The sequence below is a fragment of the Vigna radiata genome, unplaced genomic scaffold, assembly GCF_000741045.1.
Source record: "Vigna radiata var. radiata cultivar VC1973A unplaced genomic scaffold, Vradiata_ver6 scaffold_194, whole genome shotgun sequence".
NCBI classification, from domain to species: domain Eukaryota; kingdom Viridiplantae; phylum Streptophyta; class Magnoliopsida; order Fabales; family Fabaceae; genus Vigna; species Vigna radiata.
In genome coordinates, this window is record NW_014542196.1 from 681,687 (window position 1) to 692,750 (window position 11,064).

The following is an 11,064-nucleotide window of genomic DNA, read 5'->3' on the forward strand; positions in this document are numbered from 1 at the left end:
AACTATTTTTTCATTGGTTATTGCATACTCATGTCGACATTTGATGCCATGTCTCACTTGTTTACGTCATTCTCTCCCTTTTCTGTTAAAAGATTTGTTCGTCTATCAAAAATTATATATTAATTAAAATTAATTAAGATAATCAATTCTTTGTTATGTAAGGCTACTCATAACACAGTTTCCTATATATATATACATTCTCCAACTTTTTTTCTTCACTTCGCTCTACTTTTCTCTTCCTTCCTTTCTTGTTAAAGATTTATCTACAATGGTTGGATTCAAGATAAACAATCAGTTCTTGTTTTCTTCTTCTATTCTAATCTTTTTGGTTGTACTTCCAACTTTAGTTATAGCAGAATGTACATGTGACGAAGAAGATGAGGAACGTGATAAAGGAAAAGCTATGAGATACAAAATAGCAGCTTTGGTATCAATTTTAATTGCGAGTGCAGTTGGGGTGTGTATTCCTCTTCTGGGCAAAGTCGTACCAGCATTGAGTCCGGAGAAGAATGTTTTCTTCTTAGTAAAAGCTTTTGCTGCGGGTGTGATTTTGGCCACTGGATTCATCCACGTCTTACCCGATGCTTTTGAGAATCTGACTTCACCTTGTTTGAAAGAGCATCCATGGGGAGATTTTCCGTTCACTGGGTTTGTAGCAATGTGTACTGCCATGGGAACTCTCATGGTTGATACTTATGCCGCTGCTTATTTTCAGAAATACCATTCCAAAGAAATACAGAATGACAGTGGAGATGTGGAAAAAGAGACCGGGCATGAGGGGCATGTGGATCTTCATACGCATGCATCGCATGGCCATGCTCATGGCCCGGTTCACTCCCACGATCACTCCTCTCAGCTTCTTCGCCATCGAGTCATATCACAGGTATTATTTCTTTCTATCAATAATCTCAATTCTGTATTGAAAGCTCTCTTTTATCATTTCATTTTCTATTTCTTTTGATAATGGTTTAGAATTGAAGGTTTTAGATCTCTTACACAGGTGTTGGAGTTGGGAATTATTGTTCACTCTGTTATTATTGGAATTTCCTTGGGAGCTTCAGAAAATCCTAACACGATAAGACCACTGGTAGCTGCGTTGACTTTTCATCAATTCTTTGAAGGCATGGGACTTGGAAGCTGTATATCTCAGGTACTGTATCTAAATGAATCTGGTTGATTGATTTAATGTGAACAAAAGAATATATAACTGAGGATCAACATGTGAAATGATTTGTGTGTGGGACCATGTGTTGTGTTGGTATGGAACAAATAATATAGGATTTTTTTATCTTGTTCTGTACTTTCATCTAATATCATCTAATGATTGTTTCTAACTCACTTTTTTAATTAGATTAATTAATGACTTGATGCATGGTCACTCGTTATTCACATGTACAAGTACAATGTGTAATCATATCTGACTTTTCACCTGTAAATGTTTAATTTTCGCATCAAAAATTGAGTAATTTTTATAGTTAATTTTCTGAGGTAGGTCTTTTATATGCAACCTATGTGTATTTATGAGAATTTCATTTTTGAGGAGTGAAAAGAAAAAAAGAACAACGTATAAACGAGCTCTATTGTTGTAGGCAAACTTTAAGAGAGTATCTGTCACAGTGATGGGATTGTTCTTTGCATTGACAACTCCAGTCGGAATTGGAATTGGCATAGGAATTTCAAGTGTTTATGATGAAAACAGTCCAACTGCTCTCATTGTGGAAGGAGTTTTTAATGCAGCTTCAGCAGGGATCTTAATTTACATGGCTTTGGTTGATCTTCTTGCCAATGATTTCATGAGTCCAAGAATGCAACAAAGTAGCATACTCTGTTTTGGAGCCAATGTTTCTCTTTTGCTTGGAGCTGGTTTGATGTCTATGATAGCTAAATGGGCTTAAGAAATATTTAGGGTAGAAAAAAGTGTTTCCAAGTAGCTCCTTTTACAGAAGTGTCATCCTACACCTCTTTTTATAGTCAAAAGAGATAGATGAATAGATATTCCTCGTTACAATCATGGGGGCATTCGTAGTTAAAGAACAAAAAAAATGAGTGTTTAAAAGTTAAGTGTTTTATTCTTCTAGTTTTTTTTTATTGGGGAAAGATTAGGAAAATCTTATCGATTATAATTTTTTCCGGAAAAATGATATTTTGATACCAATTTTTTGACACCATTTTGACACTGCATACGTGTCAAAATGTGGTTGGACAATTTCAAATTTTAAAAAAAAATTTGATTTTTTTCTTCCAAATATGTTCTTGTCTCAGTTTTTTTTAATTTGAAATTGTCCAACCACGTTTTGATACGTGTGCAGTGTCAAAATAATGTCAAAAATTGGTGTCAAAATATCATTTTTCTTTTCTCCCAACCCGATAAAAGCATGAAAAGAATTATTGGATGTTCTGTACAAAAAAAATTATAATACACCATTTCGGCTTATGTTTGACACTTCTTTTTTTACTTCGTCTACTTTTATTTACACTGTGTATGACGTTTTTACATTGTATATAAAAACCTTCATTAAATTTTAATGAACCTGTTTCTTGAAAGTTAATTTTATTATTCAATTACTTTATATTTTGAAGTAGATTAAAACTTTATGACACAGATTTAAAAAAAATACGATTATCTAGTGAACATTATATTAAAATTTAAAATTATTTATCATAAACTAATTTCTATCTAGTCTTTACACTTTTATGGTCAGGTTAGATATAAATTAAATTTATTGAACAACATTAAGTTCTTTTCTTACATATTTATCTTTGCCATTAATGTTTTTGGAATTTTCTGATATAATTTTTTTAGACAAAATTACAATTAATTTTAGTATAAATTTTTGTGAACAATATTTTCAATGTCAAATTTTGTATACATTTAAGAAATCTATGGAGTTGTAGTAGTAATTCTCAAACCTACACAAGGATGCAACAAAGTGATAGACTTTGTTTTGGGATGAATGTTTCTCTTTGGCTTGGAGCATGTTTGATATCTCTCGTAACTAAATGGACTTAAGAAGTATTTATATATTCTATAAAAGAAAATATAACATATCAATTTTACTTATTTAGGCGTTTTGTTAACATAATCTTTATTATTTAGTTACTTGTTTGAAACGATGATTATAACTTGAAGGATAGCTAATTACTCACTCAAGATAGCTAATTACTCCTTACATGTTTAAGTACTTAAAGGATAAATTATAACTTGATTAATGTGTATGCAGTTTTATTAATTAGTTTATTAGTTGACTGATTTTATATAATCTGTTAGGTATATGCAATATAGTCTTAATTGGGTTAAATGGAAAAAGTCTTTTTAACAACACTTTTTTAACAATTTTTTGACAACGCATATGTGGCAGTTTGTGATTGGTCCGTTTTAAATATTTTCTTAAACATAAATTTAAAGAGACCAATAAAGTGATGACACGTATTCCGTTGTCAAAAAAATTGTCAAAAAGTGTTGTCAAAATATCATCGTCCGGGTTAAATATATTTGGATGTTAAATGGCTTGAATGTTAGTAAATTGAAAGTTAAGCCAGGGAATCTGAACTTCGTAATAAACTTCAGAATAGTTATGCGTGAAGTGTACAAGTTGAATTCTGATTTTGGGTACTATGAGGAGTAGAATAGGTTACATGTTTGTACTTTGATGCAGAGAATATTGAATGGTTTGAGTTTATATGTGCACTTTGAGATGAAGCTAAATTTTGGAGGTATGCTTGTAAGTAAATGATATTTTGGCTTTTGACATTTTCTGACTAGGTTACTAGTTGATGTATTCAATTTAAAGAATTTAATGTAAAACTTTGCAGAGAGAGGAATTGCCTGAAGGTGAGATGAGAATAGAATAATGCAAGATAATAGAATAATGCAGATGGAAGAAGTGGCATATTCCAAAATTTTTAAAACAACTACTGTATCAAATCATAATACAAATGTAAATGACCAAAAAAATCATGATAATTCCTTAGGTTTTTTTTTTATCAGATATATAGTTGATTGTCAATTAGATTGTTATATATTTTTTAAAAAAAAATCAAAATGTCACTTAAAATATTAACTTTGGTTAAAAATAAAAACAAAGTCAATGAATACTTTTTAATAATTGAATCGGAATTCAGCTCGTTATTTATCCAAAATTATAATATTTTGAACGTTCATCTACCTATTTTAATGATATTACGAAACTTGTATTGGTTTTCTTGTATAAATCTTGATATAAAGTGAATTCATCCTGGACATCCCTCCTAGAAGTACACAACCCAGACTCAAAAGACTGCCTAGTAGCCAAGTGCCACCAATTCATTCCCTGATAATTAGTAAACCTTCAAGAGTCACAAAACAAATTTCATGATGCCATCAACAAACGTCAATATTCAATCCCCAAAGCTGGCAGCCAGAAAACATATATTACTTTTCTTTTTGGTGCTATATTCTAGTTTACAATTATAGCTTAAGAAGCTACAAAATTTATTCGACATCACCAGATCTACGATACGGCATGTATCTGTGGTCCTTAGCAGCATTCCTTCTCCTCCTTTTCTCAACAAATGCTTCAAGTTTGCCCGATGACTAAAAATGATGAACAGATAGATTTAGCAGAAAAGACAGAGTAAACAAGTGGTATAATGGGGTGGGGGCAAGGGTAAACACAAAGATGTTCTAAGATGTATACCTTGAGCTGATTATATTTCTCAATCAGCCTTTGTTTCCGTACTTCAGCTGCAAGGAATGGAAAAGGATGTCAGCATATATAGTGATGCTTCATTAAATTTATTTAACATGTATTGATCTGTTTTTGAATGGAAATGGGATCACATTTCTTTAGATAAAAAGGACGTTTCCCCTGCTTTGCTGCTTCTCTCTCTTTCTTTTTATGATTCGCCAATATTTCTGTATCAATATTCTTCGTTGAATCAGACTTCATTTGTTTTTCCTGAAAAAACATGAATACATGATGAGGAAATCAATAAATATCATACTTTTGGAGGTAGAAGACAAACTAGTAAAAGTGAAGTACGTACAATCCATGATATTCGTTCTTCTATTTCACTTATGCGCTTCGGATCTTTATACTTTTTCAATTCCTTCTTCAGAGCCTGGTACAACAAGATGATGTAATCAGAGTTCATAGAGTAAGCTCTACAAAAAAAATCGTACACGTATAATCTGGAAGACTACCTGTCTTTCAGCAGGAAGATCGTTTTCATATAAGAAATTATACCTCTTCTTAAACCTGCAAGTCCAAGCACATATATTACAACAGAAGTTCCCAGATTTAGTTGAAAGCATTGTTTAAAATGAAACTACTTGGTTATGCACTAAGATACGGATCAACATAAGGACCATTCAACATTGTAGAAGTATAATATGTTTTAAGTAAGGATATCAGAAGCTTTCTATATCTACAAAGATAATTATTTATGACAGTGAAAAGGTTATTATCTACGACAAGAACTATTTTAAACTTGACTGTTTAAATTTCCTCACATTAAGAAAGTCGTTCATTTGAAATTTACATGTTTCTCTTCACTGCTTTAACCGCTCTCACTAAGTTGACTCCTCTATAAGAACGGAACTAGCGTCTTCTTAAGATATTTAGTGGCACTTCGCTAGATATGCTCTAAAACAGCAAAGGCAACCAGAACTAACACAACTTAAAAGTAGCAAAAAATTTCTTGAAGTTTATAATGATAACTGCATTGCAACCAAACAAGTGTACATGATGACAACATTAAAAAGGAAAAGAAGAATAAAGAGCACATGTCAAGAGGTGAACATACCCTTCAGGGTCAAGTGTACCACAAAGAGATTCAAATCTTGGATCACGTACAACCTGACATTATTAACCGTGTAGAAACTCAGAATAATAAACAAACACGGAAAATGATGAAAACACCATTAACCATCAGTTTTCAAATTTAACATAACTTCCACAACTCAACATCATAGCACCAGCACAAACATTTTAAAACTTCTAATAAACACTTACGTGGCGAGAGGTATTGCCATAATTCACTTAATCACATCCAAAGTCTACATACATGACACTCAGAGTCTTCATAATATGTGAGAATGTGTGTGCATGTGTAAAGCAAACAAGATATATAGAATGCAATTGGTCTTCCTACTCTACATAAGCTTGCAAATGGCCCTATAGGGTAGCAGCCTAGTAGGTCTAAAATATCAAAATGCTACGCAAGCTTCTACAGTGCCTCATTAGACTTTGAGGAGCTAAACCTCACGAATTCAGTGACAGAGAGAAACATAAATTTAAAGAAAAAACTAATAGAAAGTTACACTCTTTACAAGGAACAATAAATCTACCTTCTTTGGAGCTTGGATGACCTCTCTAAAAGCAGAAACTGGCTTCTTGCTACTGGCCTCCATCGGTCTAGTAAAACATTACAGATTTCTTTGCATGAGGTTTCATGGACAAAAGAATCAGAACCAAAAAAAGAAAGAACTATATTAAACTGTTAAAATGCAATACCTATTCTTGTTAGCCCTTTTTAACTTTTTGTCTTCTTTGGGTTTCTGAAAAAAAGCATGTGCCCCATTCGAGCGTGCTTTCTGCAATTCCTCAAAGGTTACATCTGCTAACTCCTTCTCTATCTCCTGCTCCTCCTGTAATCATCAAAATCAATCACACTTCGCATTCACTATAAACCTAGTTTTGAAGAAATCCAAAAAAAAAAAACACCAAAATTATAACTTTATGAAATTTTGTCAAGTTACCCACATCTTCTGAGGAACTATCGGTGATAGGGTCTTCTCTCTCGAGTTTTTCATACTGCGTTTCCATGGATTCTGAGACTTTGGCTCCTTGCTTTACCCTTTTTACAAGTAAATGAAATCGGTTAGTCCCCAAGATAAAAAAAAGAGTTATCAATTTTACGTGAAAAAAAAATGTTGATGTTGAAAATGCATGAATTGATTGTAGGAGGAGTACCTTAGTCAAGTATTTTAGGAGCAATGGTGAAGGAGACAGTTAAAAGGTTCAGATTTTGCGACCAAATTAAAAGGACTGTGGTATATGGTGGCTGTAATGAAAGGGAAATTAAGCACAGAATGAAAAGGACGACGGTTTTGTGACCAGGAAAATGGGAAGACAATGACTTCTGCACCCCACTCTTGCTACCTGCACCTCCTCCTTGTTGCAATCTAATATTTATTTTTCTTCCGTTTCGCTATTGGTTTTATACTTCAATCACAAATTGAAAACGTGATTTTAATATAAAAATCATAATAATTAATGAATATATTGTTATTTTGATTAATGTATCAAGGTCATGATTTAATAAAAAAATAGAAAAAAAAATTATATATATATATATATATATATATATATATATATATATATATATATATATATTAGTTGATATAGTGTTAGGATAAAGGATATATGATTCTAAAAAGAAATTGAAGTTGGGAATCCATTAGGTGGTGTAGTGTTTTTTTCTTTTGCTGGAGAATGACTTTAAAAACTAACCTATGAATTTTTGTATTATGGTTGTTATAAGGTTTTAGCTCCTGGAAAATATTAGAAAAGAATCTTGTACATGGTCTTGGAAGCTAATGTTTAAATGATTGGTTTAGTGCAGTGAATTTTTTTTTTTCTAGAAAATGTATTAATTTAGTGCAGGAATTTTTTTTGGGAAAAAAAAAATTATGTACAGCAATGTTTGTTTAATTGGTTATGAAAAAAAATTGTTAGGGCATGAATGTGCAGAATTATTTTAGTGCCATTTTGAAGATAGAGGTTGATGTGGTTATAGGTTTTGGCATGTAAAGTTTAACTTGGCACAAAAAGAGGAGAAGACTTAGTGAATTATTACTGTGACCTGTTTGCTGTGATTTTATTGTGAAATCACGGGATGGTTTGACTAATATACATAAAAACATACTTATCAATTCTGTATCTGTTTTCAATTTTATATGTAAAAATGATGTGTTTGTATGTGTTGGATGCAATGTTATCATATGTTGAATATTGATACTCCAGAGTAATACTCTGATAACTAAGTGCACGTTCTGTTTTGAGCATGTAAGTATGCTTTTAATTATGTTAGTAATGTTAGGTATGGACTATTTTTTATTATTTAAGCACTTTTTGGGGTGACTAAAATGCTGGTTGTGAGTATTTGTTGTTTGATTGAGATTGTTTAGTTATTATCCTTGTAGATTTCGTTTACTACTGAATAGTCATTGGTGTAGTTTTGTGCTAGAGGGGTTTTTAGAGAAGGCAATTAGTAGCATTCAATAGTTGGACAGTTTTCGTTGGTGACTATGGGATATTATTCCATATAAGTTCAAGTAGTTTCACGAGTCAATATGGGTCACTTGATGGTCTAGAACAAAGCTTTTGTGGTGATACGTTATGGCTGAAACAAGTAAAGGTCGGATTGGAGGTGTTTTTGATTGAGAGATAAGAGTCTTTTTAAAAAAAAGTTTATAAGCATATATCTTTAATTTTCAAGGACGAAAATTTTTGTAATAAAATGTAAGACCATGGTTGTCAATGTCATTGAATGGTTGAGTTGTATGGGAAGTTTGTATTATATGAAAATGTGTGAAATAAGATGACTTAAATCGATATTAAATGAGTGTATTATCAGTGAAATTAAGCTGTCTTAGTGGTTCTGTGTGTGTGCTGAACATAGTTTTCGAACTTTGAGGCTTGATTTTTAGGGTTCAAGATTTGTATTTTAGGGTGTGAACAAACCTATAAAAGGGAGACAAAATTGGTTGGTAGAGACACACCAAAAGTGAGAGCTTTAGAGCTCAAGAGTAGTAGAAAGTGGGTACCAGAAGTGAGGGTTTGAGTGAAAGGGAGATGTGAAAGAGGTTGAGAAGTGAGGGTTTGAGTGAAAGGGAGATGTGAAAGTGCGAAGCTAGGTGAAAGAGGTTGCAACGTGAAGAAGATCAAGTTCGAGGTATGGGGAGTGTTAAACTTGCTTTTGGTCACACAAAATCTAGTCCCTATTAATTAAGTAAAGGATTGATTAGGGAATCAATGTTACTAACTAAAACAAGGTGGAAAATAAGAAAAGTGAATTAAAGGAAAGAAGATTAACTACTAATACGTATATGTATAGCTAAAACTAATTGGTGAATGCATGATGTGAGAATAGGAATGAAATGTTAATTAGATGCAAAGATTTAAGCAATGCATGACATCTATTCTAAAATGATACACTAATGCAAAACTAAGAACCTAGGCTACTTATACAAATCAATGACAGAACCTAAAATCTGAATTCTAGTTACTCAATATAAAGAACAAGTGGAAAAAACATAGAGAATGGAATGCAAAGTGAAAAACTAAATTAGCAACTGTGACTGGAACAGATAAAAAGAATATACACAGCCACATAGTAACCGAAAATAGAAATGGAAAGCCTAAACCTAATTACTTAATATTCGAAGCAAATCAGAAAAGAGAATAAAGGTCAAATACAAATTTGATATTGGGTTTAAATTGAATCCTTAAATCATGCCATGTCTTCAAGAAGACAACTTGACACGTTAGGCCCTCTTTGGGGTCCTATGGCATCTGATTGCAATAATGTGCATGGCTTACATAAAATAAAAAAAAAATAAAATAAAAAAAATAAAAAAAAAAAAACTATTTCAATCCCAATCACCCAAAACTGCACTTCCCAATACTCTATAACATCTAAAATGCACTCAACAGATTATCCATACTTGAACGAATCAGAACTTAATCCCTACTATGTGCAACTAAGAAATCTTCTACCTAAACCAACTTTAATCAAAGAAACAGAACAAATCACACAATGAACTTTAAAAGAATTCTTCATAAGGTAATGGGCAATGACAATCACTACTGGAAATGGACAATTCACTCAAAGAAAATACAAAGATAGAAAGTAAAAACAGAATCAACTCAAGATTAATACAAAAAATAGAGCTGCGACTAAAATGTTCCACGTAATGCTATTCCAGATCATGTAATATATAAATTCAAATAGGTGCTGAAATCTAAATGGGAAGAAACAAAATTCAAAGCAACATCAGAACTTATATTTCAACGTAAATTCTACGGCTAACTGGAAATTTAAAAGAGCAGGAAGAAATGTAAAGGAATCAATAAAACTGAAATTGAAACAAGCAATTGTTATTAAGAATTGGAAATGAAAATACATCATACCAGAAAGATAGAGAACTCCAAGCAATTATTTTTTCTAATCTACGAAGACTGAGAACTGAATCGAAAATCTAATTCCTATTTGCTGTGTCTGTCACCCACTCCACTCTCCCTACAAACTATATTACAAAACTCCTGTAAAAACCGAAAAGGGAAAAAAGGAGGATAGAGGAAGAACCTAGTAACAAACTTCGAAGCTTCGCGAATCCTCTTTGGAGTTCATCTCTTCGATCCGAAATGCTTCGCCCTTCTCAGTCTTTGGATCATCCCCTTCTTTTTGCCGATCAGCTTTGCTTTCTGGGTCACGTGCCTGCCTCTAGTTCAAATCATGAGACATGGAGCTTGCGTTCACTTTTGTTGCGCTGCACTTCCTCTTCACATGAACCATAGTTCGAAAGGAGAGGAAATTGGGGAAAATTCAAGTGCTTCGAGCTCTCTTCCTTTGCACAGCTTGCCACAGTAGAGAGATCACCAAAGCGTGCGCATGACTTCAGTTACATATCCAAATGCTGCGCTTTGGGCTTGGTTGTTGCTCCTTACACCTCCGCAAGTGACCTCCGCAAGTGGTACACCTTCCTGTACCTCTTCATTGATTTAATTTATTTCAAAAATATTCTACACTTTTCACTATTTTTTTATTTCAAAAATACCCTACACCTTCCCATTATCTTTCACAATCAATCTTTCTCTCTCTTTTTCTACATTAATAGAGCATTTATATGGTTCATTAATGAAACATTTACATGACTTAAATTTGAATATATTTTCTTAAATAAGTTTCATTTATTCTTATTTTCTTTTTTGAATATATTTTTTTCTTTTCAAATTACTTTGGTAAAATTTTGTTCTAAATTTCTAAAAAAATGTTTATATACATGTATCTTTTTTTTTT

General features: G+C 32.3%; 2 protein-coding genes across 3 annotated transcripts; one reads left to right on the forward strand and one right to left on the reverse strand.

The window, feature by feature from the left end:
• Positions 1–233: 233 nt before the first annotated feature.
• Positions 234–2,052, forward strand: LOC106779363 (zinc transporter 8). Its single transcript, XM_014667455.2, has 3 exons — positions 234–883; positions 1,001–1,150; positions 1,590–2,052. Exons 1-3 carry the CDS (start codon positions 269–271, stop codon positions 1,893–1,895), a joined length of 1,071 nt encoding a protein of 356 aa, XP_014522941.1. The 5' UTR covers positions 234–268; the 3' UTR covers positions 1,896–2,052.
• Positions 2,053–4,278: 2,226 nt separating this feature from the next.
• Positions 4,279–10,714, reverse strand: LOC106779339 (ribosomal RNA processing protein 36 homolog). 2 transcript variants are annotated; one of them, XM_014667433.2, is made up of 10 exons: positions 10,351–10,714; positions 6,744–6,837; positions 6,495–6,628; positions 6,329–6,395; positions 5,785–5,837; positions 5,183–5,237; positions 5,026–5,100; positions 4,820–4,937; positions 4,677–4,723; positions 4,279–4,573 (listed from the first exon to the last, which is right to left on the reverse strand). In XM_014667433.2, the coding sequence occupies exons 2-10, from the start codon at positions 6,804–6,806 to the stop codon at positions 4,472–4,474; spliced, it is 714 nt and encodes a 237-aa protein (XP_014522919.1). In that variant the 5' UTR covers positions 6,807–6,837; positions 10,351–10,714; the 3' UTR covers positions 4,279–4,471. The 2 variants fall into 2 exon arrangements, with proteins under 2 accessions (XP_014522919.1, XP_022632279.1); XM_022776558.1 differs by lacking the exon at positions 10,351–10,714 and adding an exon at positions 6,954–7,149.
• Positions 10,715–11,064: the final 350 nt, after the last annotated feature.

What these genes read in the sequence shown, in the direction of transcription:
- LOC106779363 (XM_014667455.2), top strand. Translation starts at nt 269, where the DNA reads ATGGTTGGATTCAAGATAAACAATCAGTTCTTGTTTTCTTCTTCTATT. An exon ending in GCCATCGAGTCATATCACAG is followed by an intron (nt 884 to 1,000) that starts GTATTATTTCTT and finishes TCTCTTACACAG; the next exon opens with GTGTTGGAGTTGGGAATTAT. An exon ending in TTGGAAGCTGTATATCTCAG is followed by an intron (nt 1,151 to 1,589) that starts GTACTGTATCTA and finishes CTATTGTTGTAG; the next exon opens with GCAAACTTTAAGAGAGTATC.
- LOC106779339 (XM_014667433.2), bottom strand. Translation starts at nt 6,806, where the DNA reads ATGGAAACGCAGTATGAAAAACTCGAGAGAGAAGACCCTATCACCGAT. An exon ending in AAGAACGAATATCATGGATT is followed by an intron (nt 4,938 to 5,025) that starts GTACGTACTTCA and finishes ATGTTTTTTCAG; the next exon opens with GAAAAACAAATGAAGTCTGA. An exon ending in AGAAATATAATCAGCTCAAG is followed by an intron (nt 4,574 to 4,676) that starts GTATACATCTTA and finishes CATCATTTTTAG; the next exon opens with TCATCGGGCAAACTTGAAGC.